Source organism: Crinia signifera, chromosome 5 (genome assembly GCF_055691185.1).
Source record: "Crinia signifera chromosome 5, ASM5569118v1, whole genome shotgun sequence".
NCBI lineage: Eukaryota > Metazoa > Chordata > Amphibia > Anura > Myobatrachidae > Crinia > Crinia signifera.
The window spans coordinates 18,624,657-18,646,126 of NC_139221.1; the positions used below are offsets into that span (position 1 = coordinate 18,624,657).

Here is a 21,470-nt window from a genome sequence, read left to right on the forward strand (position 1 = left end):
GGATTTGTGGGGGAGAGGGAGGGGGGTGAATCTCTCATATGTGTCTTATATAGCGCAGCAGATTCCGTTACAGCGTCTTATATAGCGCAGCAGATTCCGTTACAGCGTCTTATATAGCGCAGCAGATTCCGTTACATCGTCTTATATAGCGCAGCAGATTCCGTTACAGCGTCTTATATAGCGCAGCAGATTCCGTTACAGCGTCTTATATAGCACAGCAGATTCCGTTACAGCGTCTTATATAGCGCAGCAGATTCCGTTACAGCGTCTTATATAGCGCAGCAGATTCCGTTACAGCGTCTTATATAGCGCAGCAGATTCCATTACAGTGTCTTATATAGCGCAGCAGGTTCCGTTACAGTGTCTTATATAGCGCAGCAGGTTCCGTTACAGTGTCTTATATAGCGCAGCAGATTCCGTTACAGTGTCTTATATAGCGCAGCAGATTCCGTTACAGTGTCTTATATAGCGCAGCAGATACCGTTACAGTGTCTTATATAGCGCAGCAGATTCCGTTAGTGTTATATAGCGCAGCAGATTCCGTTACAGTGTCTTATATAGCGCAGCAGATTCAGTTACAGCGTCTTATATAGCGCAGCAGATTCCGTTACAGTGTCTTATATAGCGCAGCAGGTTCCGTTACAGTGTCTTATATAGCGCAGCAGGTTCCGTTACAGTGTCTTATATAGCGCAGCAGATTCTGTTACAGTGTCTTATATAGCGCAGCAGATTCTGTTACAGTGTCTTATATAGCGCAGCAGATTTCGTTACAGCGTCTTATATAGAGCAGCAGATTCCGTTACAGCGTCTTATATAGCGCAGCAGATTCCGTTACAGTGTCTTATATAGCACAGCAGATTCCGTTACAGGGTCTTATATACTGTAGCGCAGCAGATTCCGTTACAGTGTCTTATATAGCGCAGCAGATTCCGTTAGTGTCTTATATAACGCAGCAGATTCCGTTAGTGTCTTATACAGCGCAGCAGATTCCGTTACAGTGTCTTATATAGCGCAGCAGATTCCGTTACAGCGTCTTATATAGCGCAGCAGATTCCGTTACAGCGTCTTAAATAGCGCAGCAGATTCCGTTACAGCGTCTTATATAGCGCAGCAGATTCCGTTACAGCGTCTTATATAGTGCAGCAGATTCCGTTACAGCGTCTTATATAGCGCAGCAGATTCCGTTACAGTGTCTTATATAACGCAGCAGATTCCGTTAGTGTCTTATATAGCGCAGCAGATTCCGTTACAGTGTCTTATATAGCGCAGCAGATTCCGTTACAGTGTCTTATATAGCGCAGCAGATTCCGTTACAGTGTCTTATATAGCGCAGCAGATTCCGTTACAGCGTCTTATATAGCGCAGCAGATTCCGTTACAGCGTCTTAAATAGCGCAGCAGATTCCGTTACAGCGTCTTATATAGCGCAGCAGGTTCCGTTACAGTGTCTTATATAGCGCAGCAGGTTCCGTTACAGTGTCTTATATAGCGCAGCAGATTCTGTTACAGTGTCTTATATAGCGCAGCAGATTCTGTTACAGTGTCTTATATAGCGCAGCAGATTTCGTTACAGCGTCTTATATAGAGCAGCAGATTCCGTTACAGCGTCTTATATAGCGCAGCAGATTCCGTTACAGTGTCTTATATAGCGCAGCAGATTCCGTTACAGCGTCTTATATAGCGCAGCAGATTCCGTTACAGCGTCTTATATAGCGCAGCAGATTCCGTTACAGTGTCTTATATAACGCAGCAGATTCCGTTAGTGTCTTATATAGCGCAGCAGATTCCGTTACAGTGTCTTATATAGCGCAGCAGATTCCGTTACAGTGTCTTATATAGTGCAGCAGATTCCGTTACAGTGTCTTATATAGCGCAGCAGATTCCGTTACAGCGTCTTATATAGCGCAGCAGATTCCGTTACAGCGTCTTAAATAGCGCAGCAGATTCCGTTACAGCGTCTTATATAGCGCAGCAGATTCCGTTACAGCGTCTTATATAGTGCAGCAGATTCCGTTACAGCGTCTTATATAGCGCAGCAGATTCCGTTACAGCGTCTTATATAGCGCAGCAGATTCCATTACAGCGTCTTATATAGCGCAGCAGATTCCGTTACAGCGTCTTATATAGCGCAGCAGATTCCGTTACAGTGTCTTATATAGAGCAGCAGATTCCATTACAGCGTCTTATATAGCGCAGCAGTTTCCGTTACAGCGTCTTATATAGTGCAGCAGATTCCGTTACAGTGTCTTATATAGCGCAGCAGAGTCCGTTACAGTGTATTATATAGCGCAGCAGATTCTGTTACAGTGTCTTATATAGTGCAGCAGATTCCGTTACAGCGTCTTATATAGCGCAGCAGTTTCCGTTACAGCGTCTTATATAGTGCAGCAGATTCCGTTACAGTGTCTTATATAGCGCAGCAGATTCCGTTACAGTGTCTTATATAGTGCAGCAGATTCCGTTACAGCGTCTTATATAGCGCAGCAGTTTCCGTTACAGCGTCTTATATAGCGCAGCAGATTCAGTTACAGTGTCTTATATAGCGCAGCAGATTCTGTTACAGTGTCTTATATAGCGCAGCAGATTCTGTTACAGTGTCTTATATAGCGCAGCAGATTCAGTTACAGCGTCTTATATAGCGCAGCAGTTTCCGTTACAGCGTCTTATATAGCGCAGCAGATTCCGTTACAGCGTCTTATATAGTGCAGCAGATTCTGCCACAGTGTCATATATTTCAAATGTAACATGCCAACACATGTTAGCCACGCCCCCAATTCATTACCCGGGGGGGGGGCGCGAAATATGACCTTGCTCCGGGCACCATGGCACCTAGCTACACCGCTGAGTACATATATGAACGTTGACGATCAGCAGAGACCGCATGTTGCATAAAGCAGAAAGACGACTCTTGGCTTCTGCTCCGTTTGGGATTAAAACATGTGGCTTGAAAGACCTGACACAAATGACATTCATCTGCCATAATCCGCAATCATTTTCGGTAACTTTAGCAGAGAACGGACAGTCTCTTAGTCTCACTTCATAAATCAACTAACACGCTGTTGACGGCCAATGGCTCCTCTTCTACTGTTGGCGGCTGAGGGGAGACTTGCTTGTCTGCAACACGCTGGGTGAGGTGCGGTCTCCTCGCAGCCATTTAGAGTGGGGAAAAGCAGAGCCGGAGACTAAAACGGATGGGCGCTCTGCAGCCAAAGTCAGGAGGGTTCTGAGCTTACACCGCTCATACTGGGGGCGTCCAATCAGAAAGGAAATGCACAGAAAGATAACGGACGTCAAAAGACGACCGCAGGAGGATGATTCAGGTGTCCTCATACATCACTGCTGCAGTCATGCCAGAACAGCCCCGCTTGGTACATTACGTCTCGTGAGACTCTGCTAGCGATGGATGCCTTTTTTTACCGAAAGTGCATCTTAAAGGAAACGCACTGTAGTACAATTAGAATGCACCAGAAGACTCTGCCGATTCACTTGACAAGAGGTACTTTTATATCTGTGTGCGACTGAGTCTCAGAGTCTGTATACGAATTGCTACAAATGCGGCAGCTGTGGCTTTTTTTTCACACCAAGTTCCATTGTGCCTAATATACAGACTCAGTGGCACACTGATTAACAAGTGTTTCATATCAAAAAATCAGCAAGGTCTCTCGGTGCCGTCCACACATACATTGTGTTGAAGAAGCATTTTCCGTAAAACAAAGACGCTTAGCATTACCGACCTGTGCGCCAACTCGCGCCAGTCATCTGGTGCTGTGAGGCATATAAAAGGCTACATGTATGAGGGCACATACATAGAATGGCTGACCACTGTCACTAATATTCTGTATGCGGTCATTAGGTCGACAGTGTCTTGGTCAAGTCAAAAAGTCGACGCATCAAAAAGGCCAAAATGGAAAAGAGTCGACGTGAGATGTATGATTTTTTTTTCCTTCGACAAACTTCATAGTTCACCCCAAAAAATTGGAAAATGTATGTCGACCTATGCATGTCGACATTTTTGATGTGTCTACCTTATGACCCACAACCCAGGTCTCTTATACCATAGATAAATATACACCATAGAGCCTGCACAGCCAGTTCTGATGGTAGACTTCCCATAGCCGACATTCTGGGGTCGGCAACTGAGCAAAGTGCGGCAAAACGGGCTGCGAGGGAGTCGGCAATTTGTTTTGACTCATGCAAAAACCTGCATAGAAAAAGATTGCCTTGCACACCACCACCGGAAACTAAAAAAAAAAAAAAAATATATATATATATATATATATATATATATATATATATATATATATATATATATATATTATATATATATTTATTTATATATTTTTTTATATATTTTTTTTTTTCCTTACATTATTCTTCTCACAAGCAGCGACATGAAAGACCTCCGCATGTATTTGCGCGTGCGATGACACAGACGCAGGTGAAAAGCTCTGCACGGGATGCTGCAGACGGAGATGTATTCAGCGACACAAACCGGCTTATGATGAACGAGCGGACAGGAAAAGCCCCTGCTGAGACCATACTGTCAGCACATCAGATAATCCTCTGTGCTTCAAAGATGACAGCCAGCCTACACAGTGTAAATACGTGCAGCTGGGGCCGCCTTGTCTGCCGCTCGCCCCGGCTTTTGCTAACGTGCATGGTAAATCGCGCACTCATTAGCAGAGTAATGACCAATGGCCTGCGAAATCCGACGGCTACTGACAGGCCATTACCGGAAGGCTGCGCTGATACCGTACAAATATATAGATTGCAGCAAAACAGATGATCAATGTACAAAATAATCACTGATACATTATAAACCATCATACCAGGCACGGCTGGTCTATAAGACGACTGTAGGTACTGACAGTACAGTATAAGACAATATTCCTATATACGGAGAGTGAATACGGAATTTAATCAGCATTTTAAAGCACCAAGGGGTTCGTTAATTCTGCGGAACACTCACTGAGTCGTAGAAAACTAATGGTGGGATCGGGAAAGGTAACGGAAATATTTATGGAACGGTGCGGATCGCTTGACTAGGCGAACCGTCAGCCCGGTTACAGCAGGGGGTCTCGCATCTAGAATTGTAAAGCCAGATTATTCTGACCCCTGAGATTTCCCCCCCTCCTCATTAAGAAGGAAAATGCTTACTTGGAACCACGTACTAAATATAAGCAAAGGCTAAGTAGGGTTAAAACACAAAAAACACAAGTAACGTTATTTCAATGCTTTGCCGGATGATTATTGGGAGAGCTAATAGAGAAAGCAGTAAGCTGACGTTACAAAAGGGTTCAGAAACCCCCCCCCCCCCCCCCCCCCCCCCCCCCACCGTCTCATACAACTTTAAGATAGTCGTATGTGCAAACGTTTGACCACAGTGCCCTCTAGTGGACGGTAAAGCACAGCGTCCAAACATTTAAAGCACCAAATGACAGAGTTCCCCCAAAGCAGCCTTCACTTGGAAAGCAACAACACAAAATCTAATACAAGCAGTTTAACTTCCGTCAAATGTAGGACGCTGCAGTCCGCGTGTGTCGGGCGTAGGTATCATGATTAAGGTGCTGTTGTTAGCACCGAAACAGCCTGTCGGGTGCTATGACTGACTGGTGGAGTGAGACCATGCTTGAACACCTGTGAAACCCTCTCATGATGTCATAAGTAGATGTCTCCTCTGCTTTTTAACTGGCTTTTTTGTCCGATTTTTTTTGCACTTCATATGCCTTTAAATAAATGCATTTTGTCACTTTGATGTTGCTGGCTCTCTAATGCAATATATATATATATATATATATATATATATGACAATAGAGGGGATACCCTTTCACTGCGCTGTAGTATAATTAAAAGTTGGGCAGCAGCTATGTATGTCCCCCCCTGTTAGTGGGGGAAAAAAGGGAAAATAGCAAAACAGGTAACAAAGTGCGCCCTATTAGAATATGTCCACCACCATAAGAATTTGTGACAATATAAATCACAATACAACAGATTTATTATGTTATAAATATAAAATGACAATAAAACATTTTGTTCATCTGTGTGGAGTCATGAGTTCAACAACGGTCAACAGTATAAGGACATCCAACGCGTTTCGTCGTTAAGAACGACTTCCTCAGGGGTAACCTTTCGTCCTATCAGGACTTCGTCGAAAACGCGTTTGGGCGGAGCTGAGAGGACGCTGGCTGTGACGCGGTGACGCTGTGACGCGGCGAGGTCCGGGAGCCAGGCTGGAAAAACGTGTTTGCTGCCAATGCGGTGATATACTGTGATACACTTTGTTTTATGCGAAAATTGTGTTATAGCAATATAACACGTTTACTCTTGTGAGTGTTTTTAATCTATCAGTAAAGGATTGTTGTTTGAAAAATCGAAATACTACACTATGGTGCGCCTCCTTTCTTTCCATTTCTTTATGCTTTACAGTTTGGGCTAGTTGGAAGAGCCCTGTATAAGGAGAGCAGCACAAGCCTGAAATAAATATCTCTCGGATGGTATTTTTTTGATCTACAAACGATCAGCGCTGTAAGGATATTCCTTGTTGCAGATATATATATATAGATAAACAAGAACGTATTGTGACTATGTCCAGCAGCAGACAAGCAGCCATGAACTACCGTGGCAATCACAGCGCAATAGTTAATATTAGATTTTTACCAATCCTCTAGAAAGTGTCTTGGGCTGGGGGTATACACCACAGGATATATTGCTAGTACAGCCGATAATTGAATAGAACACAGGTTCTCAAACTCGGTCCACAGGGCCCCACAGTGCGTGTTTTGCAGGTCTCCTTACCGAATCACAAGTGAAATAATTATCTCCACCTGTGATTTTAAAATGTGTCAGTAAGTAATGAATGCACCTGTGCACCTGCCGGGTGACCTGGAAAATGTGAACTGTGTTGGGTCCTGCGAACCGAGTTTGAGAACCCCTGGAATAGAGGCAGTAGAAATCTAGGGGCTCACTAATGCTAACCACCACTTATGTTCCTGTAGAACTCCCAGATCAGACTCCCATTGAGTTTTAATAGTTGGCGCACACACTGTGCCTGCAATTCGGTTGGGATGAAATGGCAAGCAAAACGCATTAGATTTTAACTCGGGGTCAGAATAATTTGGCTTTACAATCCTAGATGCGAGACCCCCTTGCCTGCCAAGACTATTTTTCTATTCGATTTACACTACATGGGAGCGCGCATCAGGATCAAATCTGCATCGAATGCTGCTTAAAGCAACAAAAGGGGACAGCGGTACCAGGCTTGAACCTTGTATGGGTCCCTAAGTGACTGTAAGCATGGCTGTGGCAGTGCAGCATATGGAGGTGTGCCCTAACCACCTGCAATTCCCTTTACTGGCCGCCGTGTGGACAGTAAAGGGAACTGCAGTCTATTCAGCTAGAAGGAGCAGGACTGCAGAAGAAACACAGGCAGTGTGGACTGACTCCTGGAGGCTGGATAGCTGTGCCAGCGGTACCAGGGAGGTGCGGTGGTAAAGGGGATAGTGTGGAAGTGTGGTCACTCCATCGTTTATGAACAGGACATTATTAATTATGAAGCATTTTGAAGCTGTTGCCGGTCTGTTATCAACCTCATGAGTGCAAAGATTCTCCGCTTCCAGGCTGACCCCTTATTTTACCCAGGTCTTTGAGGATATTAAAGCCGAGGGTGGACAGCAGGATATAAAGTGACCTGATCTGGTGGTGCCGTCACAAAAGTGGATCAGTGGAATAGCCTCCCATCATAGGTGGTAGAGGCCGATACAGTAACCAGCAACCGTGGTGGAGCTCTGATGAACATCTTTCTGTTGCTTGGGAACCAGAAAGAGACCCAAATACAGGCTTGGGGACCTGAGACAAAAGAAACCAACACCACCCGTGGCTATCGGGCGTGGCCCCTTGGTGATGGAGTTACTAGATCTTTAAAAAATGGTAGCGGCACAGCCACCATGGACCAACGCAATATTTTTGTTGGCGAGATAGAACATAGACCCATTTCACACACAGCGAGAATCCCAGGGGTTTGCTGGTAGCTCGGCCAAACTACCCAGGACTCTTGGGAGTCTGGAACATACCAACCTGAGAACATGGTCCATGACTAGGATTTTTCCTGGTATTTTTGTCCCAAATAGACAACACGGGTAAAGTGCGAATGGTGTAACCCCGGGATTTTATTCTTGGGTCTCACATATGATGTTTCCGATAGGCTGTTCTGCGTTGCCTTGGGGGTGTTCTGTCTGGGGGCAGGGTCCCTCTAGGTCACCTCACTTATGGCCATTCTAATTGGTTAGCTATCTAATTGGTTCTCTATCCATCTAGCACTAATTGCAGTTCCCTGTGGTTTAAACAGAAATTGTATGATGTCACTATGGTGACATCACTATAAAATCCCCAAAGACAGACGCTACACCAGCTATTGCCACCATTATTAGACCCATAGAAACGGAATTTAATAGATGTAACTCCGTCAGACCCAAAGTATATCAAGTCATTTAGGGCCATCAAGAAAGGAGACCCAACAAAGTGAGGGACAGCCAACGTGACCCAGAATTAAAAACCCACAGTAACAGCCGTCTCTACATGAAATGTAAAACATAACCATGTACTGTGTATGTTTATGGACATTGTAAATAAAGTACACATCGTACTACTGTATTAACATAAGGAAAAGCACAAAAGAAAACAAAAAATAAAAGGATACGGTTACTGGGGTGTGGCTCGTATTATCGACCACACTTAGGTCGACAGTCATTAGGTCGACACAGTTGGATCGACAGGCAGCAAGGTTGACAGGGTTCTAGGTCGACTTCGGTTTAGGTCGACAAATGCGTTATGTCGACAGGTCACGAGGTCGACATAGGGTTTTTCCACTGTTTTTGACCCGAATGTCGACCCAGTCGACATGGACACAGTCAAAAGTCAACCGCAGCCCCTCGCATGACCCGCTTCGCTTGCAATGCTTCGGGCACAGTTCCTCGCTGCGCTCGGCACACTATTTTATTCTCCCACCACGCAATAGTGGATGGTAGGGCATGAAATACCCCGTCGGCACATGTCGGCTCAAAAATCAGTAGAAAAACCCATGTCGACCTCGCGACAGGACGACATAACCCATGACGACCTAAGGCATTTGTCGACCTAAAACCATGTCGACCTTCTCATGTTAGCCTAGACACCCTGTCGACGCAACGGTGTCGACCTAAGTGTGTATTAAGTGATTATACGACCGTATCCCCTGTTACTGCAGTAGAAGCAACCCAGGATCTGTCCAATCAGTGTGGTCTTCGTTTTATCCGCTTGCATAAGTCAACTCTAGAACCAAGGTCCACTTGTCCCAATGCCAATGACCAAGTTCCCCCAAAGGGTATTGGGGTCCCGGTGGTTTAGGGCAGCAGACATTGCTTAGGAGGTGGTTTCTCTCTAATTGTTATCATTCTAGAAATGTGAAAACCAGAGTTTGGTAAATTCGCTTTGGAACGCTGATGCCATTGTAGGCGCAGGTACCGGGCCCGGAAAATGCTTTACAACTCAAAATTTCATCTCACGAAAAATAAGACAATCCTTAAATGTTTTCCCGTAACCGCTGCTGCTTCCCGGTGGGTTTAAATCTGAAATGTAATGGTGCACATGAGGGGGCAGCGTCCTGCACATAACTTACAGATTTCGGGATAGTTTAGGTCGCAGGTAACCCGACGCCCTCTAGATAAAATCAGCGCAGCAAAACTGTAAAGCACCTAAAGATTGTAATCCATTCATCAGAAGCGACGGTTTGCTGTAAGAGAAAAGGCCGTTCATCATCCTGTCACATCGCCCCGCGCAGCAGGTGCGGCACTATACTCCAGGCAAATTGATTTACTCTTCTCAAGCCCCGAGCGGTTTAGTTTTCTCTTCCCAAATTTTTTTCTCTGTCTACTTTATCGCCCAAGTATTACACCACGAGCACTAACTGTGCGCACACACTACAGATTTATATAGCATGGGAGCACAGCCGCTCTGCTGGGCGAGAACCATTAATGATGGTTAATGAACACCTTCACCTAAATACCGGCGGGAACAGCCGCCAAAACGCACCATCGTCAACTTGCTGGGACAGCTCTGTGATACCAGTCTTCCTGGCGAGGTCATCATTCCCAGGTTTAAGTAAATAAGCAGATACTGAGCAGCACATACGCCATCGGACAATATCACGAAGAGATCCTTCTGTTCTCTTTCCAAATTACTACGTGGCTACATTCTCCAATGGCGAACACCATCTAATGAAGACACTGTGGCGCATAGAAGTATCAGAAACTAACGCTTTTGTAACTTGACGCATGCGGCCATATTGCAACTCCAAAGTAACATACCGGTGACTGCCGCGCCAAAGTCATATTTCGCTGATCGCTGCTATGAAGCTTAAAAGATATACACCAATGCTATACCCAGCAGTGTTCTTTAAAATCTGGTCTTGGAGAGTCGCACAGCATGTGAATTTCCATGCACGGGCCTGCCACAGAGCACCACGCCCATACGATCATGTGTGCAAACCACACACACTCACCGGTGGATCACTTTTTAACTGCATACATGCCATGGTGCGCCATAGCCTAGCCAACATATAAAAAAGGACACATCTGTAATGTATAATAAATCTTCAAAGGGAGATCTACACACACTAATGGCCCATACACACTGGGCGACATTCAGCTGAAAGACGCCCAAGTATGTATGGCCCGGCGATGAGCAGCGAGTGCTGCCGCATCATCGCCAGGAAAGACAATCATCTGTTGGCATTACCAGCAGCTGAGCGGCTTTGAGGACAGCTGCGCTATGCAAACCCACCCGCCGGCGGCGCTGGGCAGGGGGAATGCTGCTCAGTGTGTATGCACTGAGCGGCTTTCCCCCCAGCGATGATCGCTGTCCACAATCGCCCAGTGTGTATGGACCGTAAGTCAGGCATGTCCAAACTGTGGCCTTCCAGCTGTTGTGAAACTACACATCCCAGCATGCCTTGCCATAGTTTTAGCATTCCCTAATAGCAAAACTGTGGCAAGGCATGATGGGACTTGTATTTTTCACAACAGCTGGAGGGCCATAGTTTGGACATGCCTGCACTAAGTAAAGCAAAATGTAGGTTTCTCCTTTGTACAGCAATTTTGTGTCCCCAAAGGTAACAATCCTTTTAATGCCCGGCTTACTTACATATACATTACTTGGGTCATTTTTGCTAGCCTTAATATACCCCAAAATCGTTAATTTTTTTCCTTGGTGGTTATCTCTATTGCAATTTAGCAGAGTCCCCCCAATGTGCACGGATGTTCCCCTAATCAGAGTGAATTCATGTGACATCCCGAATGATCAGAAAGTACCGTGTACGCTCCCGGAGCTGTCAGGTAAATTACACTCCCGCCAGTGGCTTTACTAGAACAGTACAGTTCATTCCCACGAAAATACATTTATAGAAAATACAGTGTTGTGTTGAAGTCTCTATATTAGAATGACAGACCCAGGCATCTACTGAATGTAATTCCAGGCTATTTCCCGCTGCCTCTTGGAGCCGCTGCATCAGCGCTATAAAGTCCGCTCTGCTGTACGGCACCGACTGTTAAAGCTCGGAAATAAATCATATCCCAGTGTGCAGGAAATTGTCGGAGGAAAGTGTTTACTCCCGAATACGGATGCTCTTTCCGATGCTAGAGAAGGGGAGCAGGTACTTGTGTATTATCACAAATAGCTTAGTGGGCTATTCTGCATAGGAAAATCGCATCGCATGGGCCGTTTTAGTGGCATGCGATGCAATCATTTTTACTAATTTATTCACTGCTCTTATGGCCTCAGGGGATCGCATCGCACCTCCTGCAAAAATCGCATGCGATTTTATAGGGTGCCATGCCATGCCATTAGCTATCCAGTTCTATGACATGCAATTAGGTTTGAATGACCCCCCCCACCCCCCCACTATTCACACCACCCCCGAAGCGTGGCGTGCACAGCGAGCCCCACGAGGGGTGGCGGTACGCGTCCTCCGACCTTTTCATACCGCCACTATCCACAACGGCATGGAGTTGAATTTATATAGTGTGGCGAGTGCACCGAGCCCGAAGCATGGCGAGCACAGCATGCCCCGCGAGGGGACGAGGAATACATGTAAAGTAATCCGCGTCTGCTCGCCACGCTTCGGGATCGCTGCGCTCGCCACACTATATGAAATCAACTCCACGCCGACGTGTATAGTGGCAGTATGAAAAGGTCGGGAGGACGTGTTCCGCCGCCCCTCGCTGCGCTCGCCACGCTTCGGAGTGGCGTGGATAGTGGGGGGGTCATTCAAACCTAATTGCATGTCATACTAGTGTATAGCTAATAGCATGGCATCACACAGACTAAAATTGCATGCAATTTTGTGGGAGGTGCAATGCAATGAGATCCCCTGGGGCCATAAGAGCAGTGAATAAATTAGTAAAAAAAAAATTGCATGCCACTAAAAACGGCCCATGCGATGCGGTTTCCCTACACTAGCGTACGTATGCTAATTGGGCGCCGTGATAATACACAAGTACCGGGACGCATGTCTGGGAAGTAGCTGCTGAATTCCATGTGTCTACAGACATACCCCTGGCCTTTAAGTAGTTGCGTCTTTCAGGCACCGTTAAAAGCTGCCAAAACTGCATTACACTGACCGCTGGGCCTTGCGGTAGTTGTACATCTACGTGCGACGAGCAGCCATGGCGATTCCTCCCACTGCGTCCTGTTATATTGCTGAACCTGGGACTTTGTACATGGAGTGACAGCAATTCCTTTGTGACAAGTCATCTAAGGTACATACAATGCAGCTTTGTATGCCATTGCGACGTACATCAAGTCCCATAGACAATAAACGATATATTTTTACCGATACATCGTTCATATAATCCAGTGTCTAATGGTTTGCAGTGATATTACTGACCGTCAAAATACCGACCACTATTGGCCGACAGTCAAAATACGACACGTTCAAAATGCCGACAGGCATTACGCGAACATGGGTAAAATCCAGACCGCTAAAATGTCAACATGGCAGAGTTTCCGTGAGTTTTTCAGGATTACGCGAATTGTTCTTACTTCGCGATCTAAGTGCGCATAAAAGCAAGACTATAATTGTGCCCGAAGTGTGGAGAACGTAGCGAGTGATGTGAGGGGAAGAGGTACCCTTATACGGTGTCAATGTTGACACAGATATCCCAACAAAAAAAAACATAATTTTTGATGCCAACATTTTAACTGTCACATTTTGACCTTGTCAGTATAATGCATGTCGGCATTTTGAACGTGTCGGTATTTTGACTGGACCAATGGAGGTTGGTATTTTGATGGTCAGGAAATCAAACTAAACCCTACGGTTTTCTGTACACCCATGTCAACATTGATGATATAGTCAACGACGGCATGTTGACGCTGGAGCCGGGTGACGTCACTGGACGATATCATCGTGTGTATGCACGATTATCTAACGGAAGATACACAAATGGGATTTGAACAGATATAATAAAGGCAGGGAACCGGTGATTTATAAAACAAGGACAACCGGACCAGCGTCGTATTACCTTCATCAAATTCTGCATCCTCTTCCGTGTGCTGCGGGAACGGGAAGCAGTTTGTGATTTCCAGGCGATCGTCCACCACCAGGCCCAGTAGGACACCCTGGACCACCTCACTGCCGTGGCCCTCCTCCTGGTAATGCTTAATGATCTTTAACACCACCTGCGGGGAGAGACACACCAGGATTACTAAGATTCTATAATTGTCATGTTTGGAAAGTGCTAACTGCATTTTGCTATTTCCTCCCATTACAGATCAGTGGGGGACAGGATAAAAATTAAATACTTGAAATCGTAAAACAGATAAAAACATCCAAACATAACAGTAAGCACAATACAGAACAGCATAAGTAACATTAATATCAGTCTGGGCAAGGGCAGAGGACTGGAGGCATGGGTTGGACAACTCTGATAGGCTGGCAGGAGTCACAGGTGGGAATCAGTTTGATTATCAGTGGACCGGTAACCAATAAAATGACAGCAGATAGTCAGAGGTGCTGAAGGGGAGGAGACAAGGAGGCAAGGAGGCGGAGCACTAGTGACATCAATGGTGCTAGGGAAGTACAAGAGGGAGGAAGGCCCTGCCCGTGAGAGCTTATATATTAGGGTGAAAACCAGAAAATCCACATAGCATAATGAAGCAAATGGAAACAATATCCCTTCCATACGTCTAACCCCAGTCACAGCTATCATAAATAACACTGTACCAGTAACAAACACATTGACCCTTATTCAGATCTGATTGCAGTACAAATTTGGGTACTCTTTACCTAGAACGGCGCCCATCGCGACCATCGAATGCACTAAAAAACGGGTGCGATGCGATGCCCGCGATGGCCGCGATTTCCCATAGGGACCAATGTTAAAAATCAGATTGGACGCGATTTTAGTGTTCAATGCCTCTATGCCCGCGATTTTTCCATAGGAAACAATGTTAAATGGGCCACAGAGCCCTAATAGTCCCCCTGAAGTGTGAAATGGCCCCCACAATTTTTAACGGCACCCCACGATCAACGTCAACCCGAAGCGTGGCGAGCGCAGCGAGCCCGCGAGGGGCGGCGGTACGCGTCCTCCGACCTTTTCATACCCCCACTATCCACGTCGGCGTGGAGTTGAGAATAGAATAGTGTGGCGAGCGCAGCGAGCCACCGAGCCCGAAGCGTGGCAAGCGCAGCGAGCCCCGCGAGGTAAACGCGTCCCCTCGCGTCCTTCACAGGTGTCCGCGTCGCCACGGACACCTGTGAAGCCCGCGAGGGGACGCGTATAACTGTGAAGGTATCCGCGTCCGCTCGCCACGCTTCGAGCTCGGTGGCTCGCTGCGCTCGCCACACTATTCTATTCTCAACTCCACGCCGACGTGGATGTGGGGGTATGAAAAGGTCGGAGGACGCGTACCGCCGCCGCTCGCCACGCTTCGGGTTGACGTTGATCGTGGGGTGGCGTTAAAAATTGTGGGGGCCATTTAAGACTTCAGGGGGACTATTAGGGCTCTGTGGCCCATTTAACATTGTTTCCTATGTAAAAATCGCGGGCATTGAGGCATTTAACGCTAAAATCGCGTCCAATCTGACTTTTAACATTGATCCCTATGGGAAAATCGCGGGCATCGCGTCGCACCAGTTTTTAATGTACCCGCGATGGCCGCGATTTTTTACCCCCGACGCCCGCGATTGTAATCGCGGGCGCCGTTCTAGGTAAAGAGTACCCAAATTTGTTCTTAAAATGGGCAAAACCACGTGCACTGCAGGTGGGGCAGATGTAACATGTGTAGAGAGAGTTAGATTTGGGTGAGTTATTTTGTTTCTGTGCAGGGTAAATACAGGCTGCATTATTTTACACTTCAATTTAGATTTCAGTTTCAACACACCCCACCCAAAGTGAACTCTCTCTGCACATGTTACATCTGCCCCACCTGCAGTGCACATGGTTTTGCCCATCTTGAGAACAAATTTGTACTGCGATCAGATCCGAATAAGGGCCATTGTGTCTGAAGCACCTATGCCGGATTACTACTGGTCACCCTAGGGCAGGCATGGCCAAACTGTGGCCTTCCACTTGTTGTGAAACTACACATCCCAGCATGCCTTGCTATAGTTTTAGCATTCCCTAATAGCAAAACTGTGGCAAGGCATGATGGGACTTGTAGTTTCACAACAGCTGCAGGGCCATAGTTTGGACATGCCTGCCCTAGGGTAACTTGCACATACCCTGCATTAGAACCAATAGATACAACCCTAACAGGGACTTATTCATTTACAATGCTGGTCTCCTGTCTCCTTCCCTTCATTCTGCTTACCAGCAGGGCCCTCTGACCCACGTCTCATGCCAACACAGTCACATACTGCCCATCCTTCTGCAATCTCAAACTGTGAGATACAGGTAACAATGTCAACAGGTTGTGTATAGACAACGTGGTGAAATGTTGACACGGTCAAGACGACATCTCCACAGTTCACTTCTGTGTTACTTTTATGGTTCGGCAAATAGGTGCAAAAGAAAATCTCTGCATGTTAAAATGTCAACATTACAGACGTATCGATATTTTAACCATGTTGTCATTTTCCCTGTCGACGCTAGGCACAGATGCATTTGTTCCGAGATCGTTGACGTCCCTGCACCATAAAGTCTTTGAGATGAAAAAAAGGTGCTATATATGAGTGTTTATCAAATGCTTATTGCATAGAATCGCTTCAGGGTATGCAATACATGGGGGGGGGGGTACCGACTGTTAAAGGTCACATCTATCGGCTAAACACAACAATCACGAGAGGATGGGTTTGCACATTCACAAATGAAGATGGACGACGTGAAGATCAGTTATTGGTGCACAGCGCGACAGAGCACAGAGAAGAATACGAGGCCGGAGCAGCAATTAATACACACTAGAAGCACATACAGCTATACCAGCGGCAGGCGGCAATGTACTGGAGAGCAGGTGCTTAGCCGGGCCGGCAACAAGTGGCTGTTAGAGATCTCATCTATCTCAGCTGGCCGCGGACAAAGCTCTATTGATCCCCAGGCCTCCAGGCGCCGCAACGAGGGAGAATAGATTTCCATTCTGCATAATGAATAGCAAGATTCCAGCACAGGGCCACAAAGAGGAATCTCACCAGATCCACCCAAACCACCTAAAGACGAGTCTGCTGATCCCTTCAGCAGGCAGAAAGAGGAACCACCTGCTGACATGTTGGATTTGCTCACATCGTTCCATGTGGCCATGAACCGGCTCCAGGCCGCAGCATCTACCGGTCCACCCCACACCCGCCCCTGGCCACAAGTCCAGTTATAGCCAATGACACAGCTCCTGGCAGCGCCATCTCCCTCCCCGTGCGGTAGCGGCGGGTGGGAGATTTCAAAAATCCCATTCAAATGAATGGGCAGCCGCTGATTGGCTAAGAGCGAAATGATAGGCAGAATCTGATTGGTCAACATCCGCTCTTTTCATTTTTAGAAGCTTCTCTGATTTTGAACCTAAATAACCCAGAGAACATCTGAAATGTAGCGTAGCAATACAGGGAAGACTTGGGCCGCACTAAAGGTGGCCATACATTAGAACGCTTTCAGACACGAATGCATGATTTTGACGTCTCATACGATGCATTGTGTGCACATTGTGAGGTGTTTTGATACTATCACGATCCGATGCGCGGGGTCGTATGATCTTATATACTGCACACATGATCTGAAGCTGCTGCGAAAGGCCTCCATACACTATGCAATTTGAGCCCAATTTAAGCGGATCGGGCCGAGAAATCAGGGGAAATGAGTCCAAATAGCACTCATCTGACGTCCGATCCGATGCGTGGTCAACATTGGGAAGGTCAAGATGAGTTTTGAACAGTGAATATCGAATAAGGTGAAAAAGCCTCGCTGCAAGGAGTGAAAACAGCACGATTCTCCGAAAAAAAACGGTGAATCGGGAGCATTGAATACTGGCCAATAATGAAGGTGCGTGAAATCTCTTATATACAAACCATCCGGGGAATGTTATATGGCAGCAATCTGAGGTAATTATTTTCCTGACCGCTTTGGTACAAGATGCCTCTATAACATTTCCCAAGCTGGACAGTTGCTGCACTGTGGAATCTCACTGCAGATGACGGTATATACACACACCTCAGTGCAGATGACGGTATATACACACACCTCAGTGCAGATGACGGTATATACACACACCTCAGTGCAGATGACGGTATATACACACACCTCAGTGCAGATGACGGTATATACACACACCTCAGTGCAGATGACGGTATATACACACACCTCAGTGCAGATGACGGTATATACACACACCTCAGTGCAGATGACGGTATATACACACACCTCAGTGCAGATGACGGTATATACACACACCTCAGTGCAGATGACGGTATATACACACACCTCAGTGCAGATGACGGTATATACACACACCTCAGTGCAGATGACGGTATATACACACACCTCAGTGCAGATGACGGTATATACACACACCTCAGTGCAGATGACGGTATATACACACACCTCAGTGCAGATGACGGTATATACACACACCTCAGTGCAGATGACGGTATATACACACACCTCAGTGCAGATGACGGTATATACACACACCTCAGTGCAGATGACGGTATATACACACACCTCAGTGCAGATGACGGTATATACACACACCTCAGTGCAGATGACGGTATATACACACACCTCAGTGCAGATGACGGTATATACACACACCTCAGTGCAGATGACGGTATATACACACACCTCAGTGCAGATGACGGTATATACACACACCTCAGTGCAGATGACGGTATATACACACACCTCAGTGCAGATGACGGTATATACACACACCTCAGTGCAGATGACGGTATATACACACACCTCAGTGCAGATGACGGTATATACACACCTCAGTGCAGATGACGGTATATACACACCTCAGTGCAGATGACGGTATATACACACCTCAGTGCAGATGACGGTATATACACACCTCAGTGCAGATGACGGTATATACACACCTCAGTGCAGATGACGGTATATGCCTCAGTGCAGATGACGGTATATGCCTCAGTGCAGATGACGGTATATGCCTCAGTGCAGATGACGGTATATGCCTCAGTGCAGATGACGGTATATGCCTCAGTGCAGATGACGGTATATGCCTCAGTGCAGATGACGGTATATGCCTCAGTGCAGATGACGGTATATGCCTCAGTGCAGATGACGGTATATGCCTCAGTGCAGATGACGGTATATGCCTCAGTGCAGATGACGGTATATGCCTCAGTGCAGATGACGGTATATGCCTCAGTGCAGATGACGGTATATGCCTCAGTGCAGATGACGGTATATACCTCAGTGCAGATGACGGTATATACCTCAGTGCAGATGACGGTATATACCTCAGTGCAGATGACTGTATATACCTCAGTGCAGATGACTGTATATACCTCAGTGCAGATGACTGTATATACCTCAGTGCAGATGACTGTATATACCTCAGTGCAGATGACTGTATATACCTCAGTGCAGATGACTGTATATACCTCAGTGCAGATGACTGTATATACCTCAGTGCAGATGACTGTATATACCTCAGTGCAGATGACTGTATATACCTCGAGGCTCGGTGGCTGGTACAATAAGCCACCATAGGCTCCAGCACAGCGAGTGTTAGCAAGCTACCCGCAGTCAGGCACACAGACTCCTGATGTGAGAAATGCAGCCAAGCACTGAGAGAATTCTGCACACGTGTGCGTGTCACGGAGGCCACACACGTGTAAATGGAGCTGCATATTTCTTGAGCAGCCGATGAAATGCCATGCCTAGCGTTTTCCACTGTGTGACCTGCAATTCAGACCTGTCACTGGGATCCCGCAGAGCTGAAAACAAAGCAACGCAGCCGGGCCTCTCGCTCTGTACGGAGGCTGAAGGATATGAGCACTGCGCTCGCGGAGAAATGAGTTCACAGACTCAGACAGGGGTTGAGATTCACAGCACAGAGCAAGGCCCTGTGTGCGAGTCACATCAAGCAGGCAGCCTGAGGAGACCAGAGGGCGGCCATTATAGGGTTGACAAAGTGTGCTGCACAGGGCTGTAGGCCCAGTACAGAGAACGAATGTATGCTTCAGTCATAACTACTGGTATAGATGACAAAATGTATATATACACACACATACATACATAGAATTACAATATATAAACAACATTATATATGCAATTTTTTAATTAAACATTTTGCATCACGTACAACACACCGTATGCATTCCTTCAGTCATGAATGTAGAATCAAAAAAAAAAATCTATGGAAGCCATGGAGATCTCTGGATCAGAACCAATGCAGACGTCACCACACATGGATCGAATCCGGAGGTAAAACACATACGATACGGCACTTTTCACACCATTTATCGGCTTGATGGGTGGAAATCGTGTGAGAAAGGGCCATATCGCCCCCCTGGCGGTAAACTGCATACCGGGTGGGGGTAATTGAAAGTAATATGGGTAATGCCAGAAGAGGCTAAAAAAGTCTCCTGTTGCCGTGGAGACGAACCATGTCGCATCACTCCCGTTTCCATTTGCAACGTCATCAGCGTCTACTTGTGCTTTTGCCTGACCAGCAATCCACTGGGAGCTGCCCGCGCTGCCCTCAGACATCAGCAATCGTCTTGCCCGTGCTGACACGGGTGGAGGGAGCAGCGACATTAATCGGACAGGCGTTAGCGGGAACCCCAGAGACAGTACACAGCAAGTAGCCAGACGCAAAGGGGCCCGATTCCTGACCGCACACTACTCCTGTTACGCCTTAATATAAGAACACGTATACTGCTCACTTACACCCCACTCCCTTACTCTGGTTATTTCAAATTGAGAGGAGGGGGTTCTCATACATGAAAAGCCTAATCAAGAGATACGGGAGAGAAAGAGAGGTTGGGAACCACAGCACTAGTGTAAGGGCACCTTTACAAGTGAATACAATAGAGGACAAGTACAGCTGGGGTAGCCAACCCTGGTCCTCGAGAGCTACCAACAGTGCATGTTTTGCAGGTCTCCTCACAGAATCACAAGTGAGCTAATTAGCTCCATCTGTGTATCTTTTAAAATGTGTCAGTGATTAATGAGTGCAGCAGCTAGGTTGTCTGGAAAATGTGAACTGTTGGTAGCTCTCGAGGGCTAGGGTTGGCTACCACTGAAGTACAGGGTATATAACCATAGCTGCATCAGCAAAGGACACTGACACAAGTATCAGCATGGCACAAAACCGCTGGGTTTGGTGCCATTGAAGAGGGTTTATGTAAGAGCGTAAAGCACTTGAGAAAAGAGTGCCCTGCTCGTCAGAGCATACGTTCTAAGATGGGGGTTTATCTTTAATAATGTGGCCCCTATACTCAGTACCAAAAAGCAATCAAAACCTATTTTCTGATAGGACTGAAAGTATAAAATGTGTGCTTTGAATGGTCAAAAATAGGATCAGCAAGGGGGCAAGAATGACTACCGGCAATGAGCAACTTTTATGCGCTAAGTTCTCATAACAGCTCATTATTTTTTCCGGCGCCACAGAGATCACCTGCCCCTAACAAATTAATGGTCTGCGTTCTGACCAACATTGGCCAAGCCCACAAAATGGCTGCCCCCGCTGTGAGGGGGGAATAAGTGAACTTTAAATGTGTTCAATTTCTCCTTCACTTTGGAGCACATGGTGACTGCTTTTTCCAGGCTGAAATACTTTGGAAATGTCAGCGGAACCATTATACCACACACGTGCTGGATGCGCGAGAAGTTTCCAGCGGGAGATGAATAGGTCGCTATGGCAACACAGTTTTAAGGAAAGAAAGACAGAAAAACCAACAACTTCACAGTAACAGGCGATGCCTTAGCCGTGCAGGTAAAATGCTTCCTTGGCTCGTATTATTCTCTGTAATGTATGTGTGATTTC

At 46.5% G+C, this 21,470-nt stretch overlaps 1 protein-coding gene across 1 annotated transcript in view; it reads right to left on the minus strand.

The window, feature by feature from the left end:
• Positions 1 to 21,470, minus strand: part of EIF3H (eukaryotic translation initiation factor 3 subunit H) — a 128,475-nt gene that overhangs the window by 78,286 nt on the left and 28,719 nt on the right. The window contains exon 2 of the mRNA XM_083186720.1: positions 13,553 to 13,709. Within this exon, the coding sequence (XP_083042846.1) occupies positions 13,553 to 13,709 (157 nt within the window). The remainder of the gene's footprint in view (positions 1 to 13,552; positions 13,710 to 21,470) is intronic.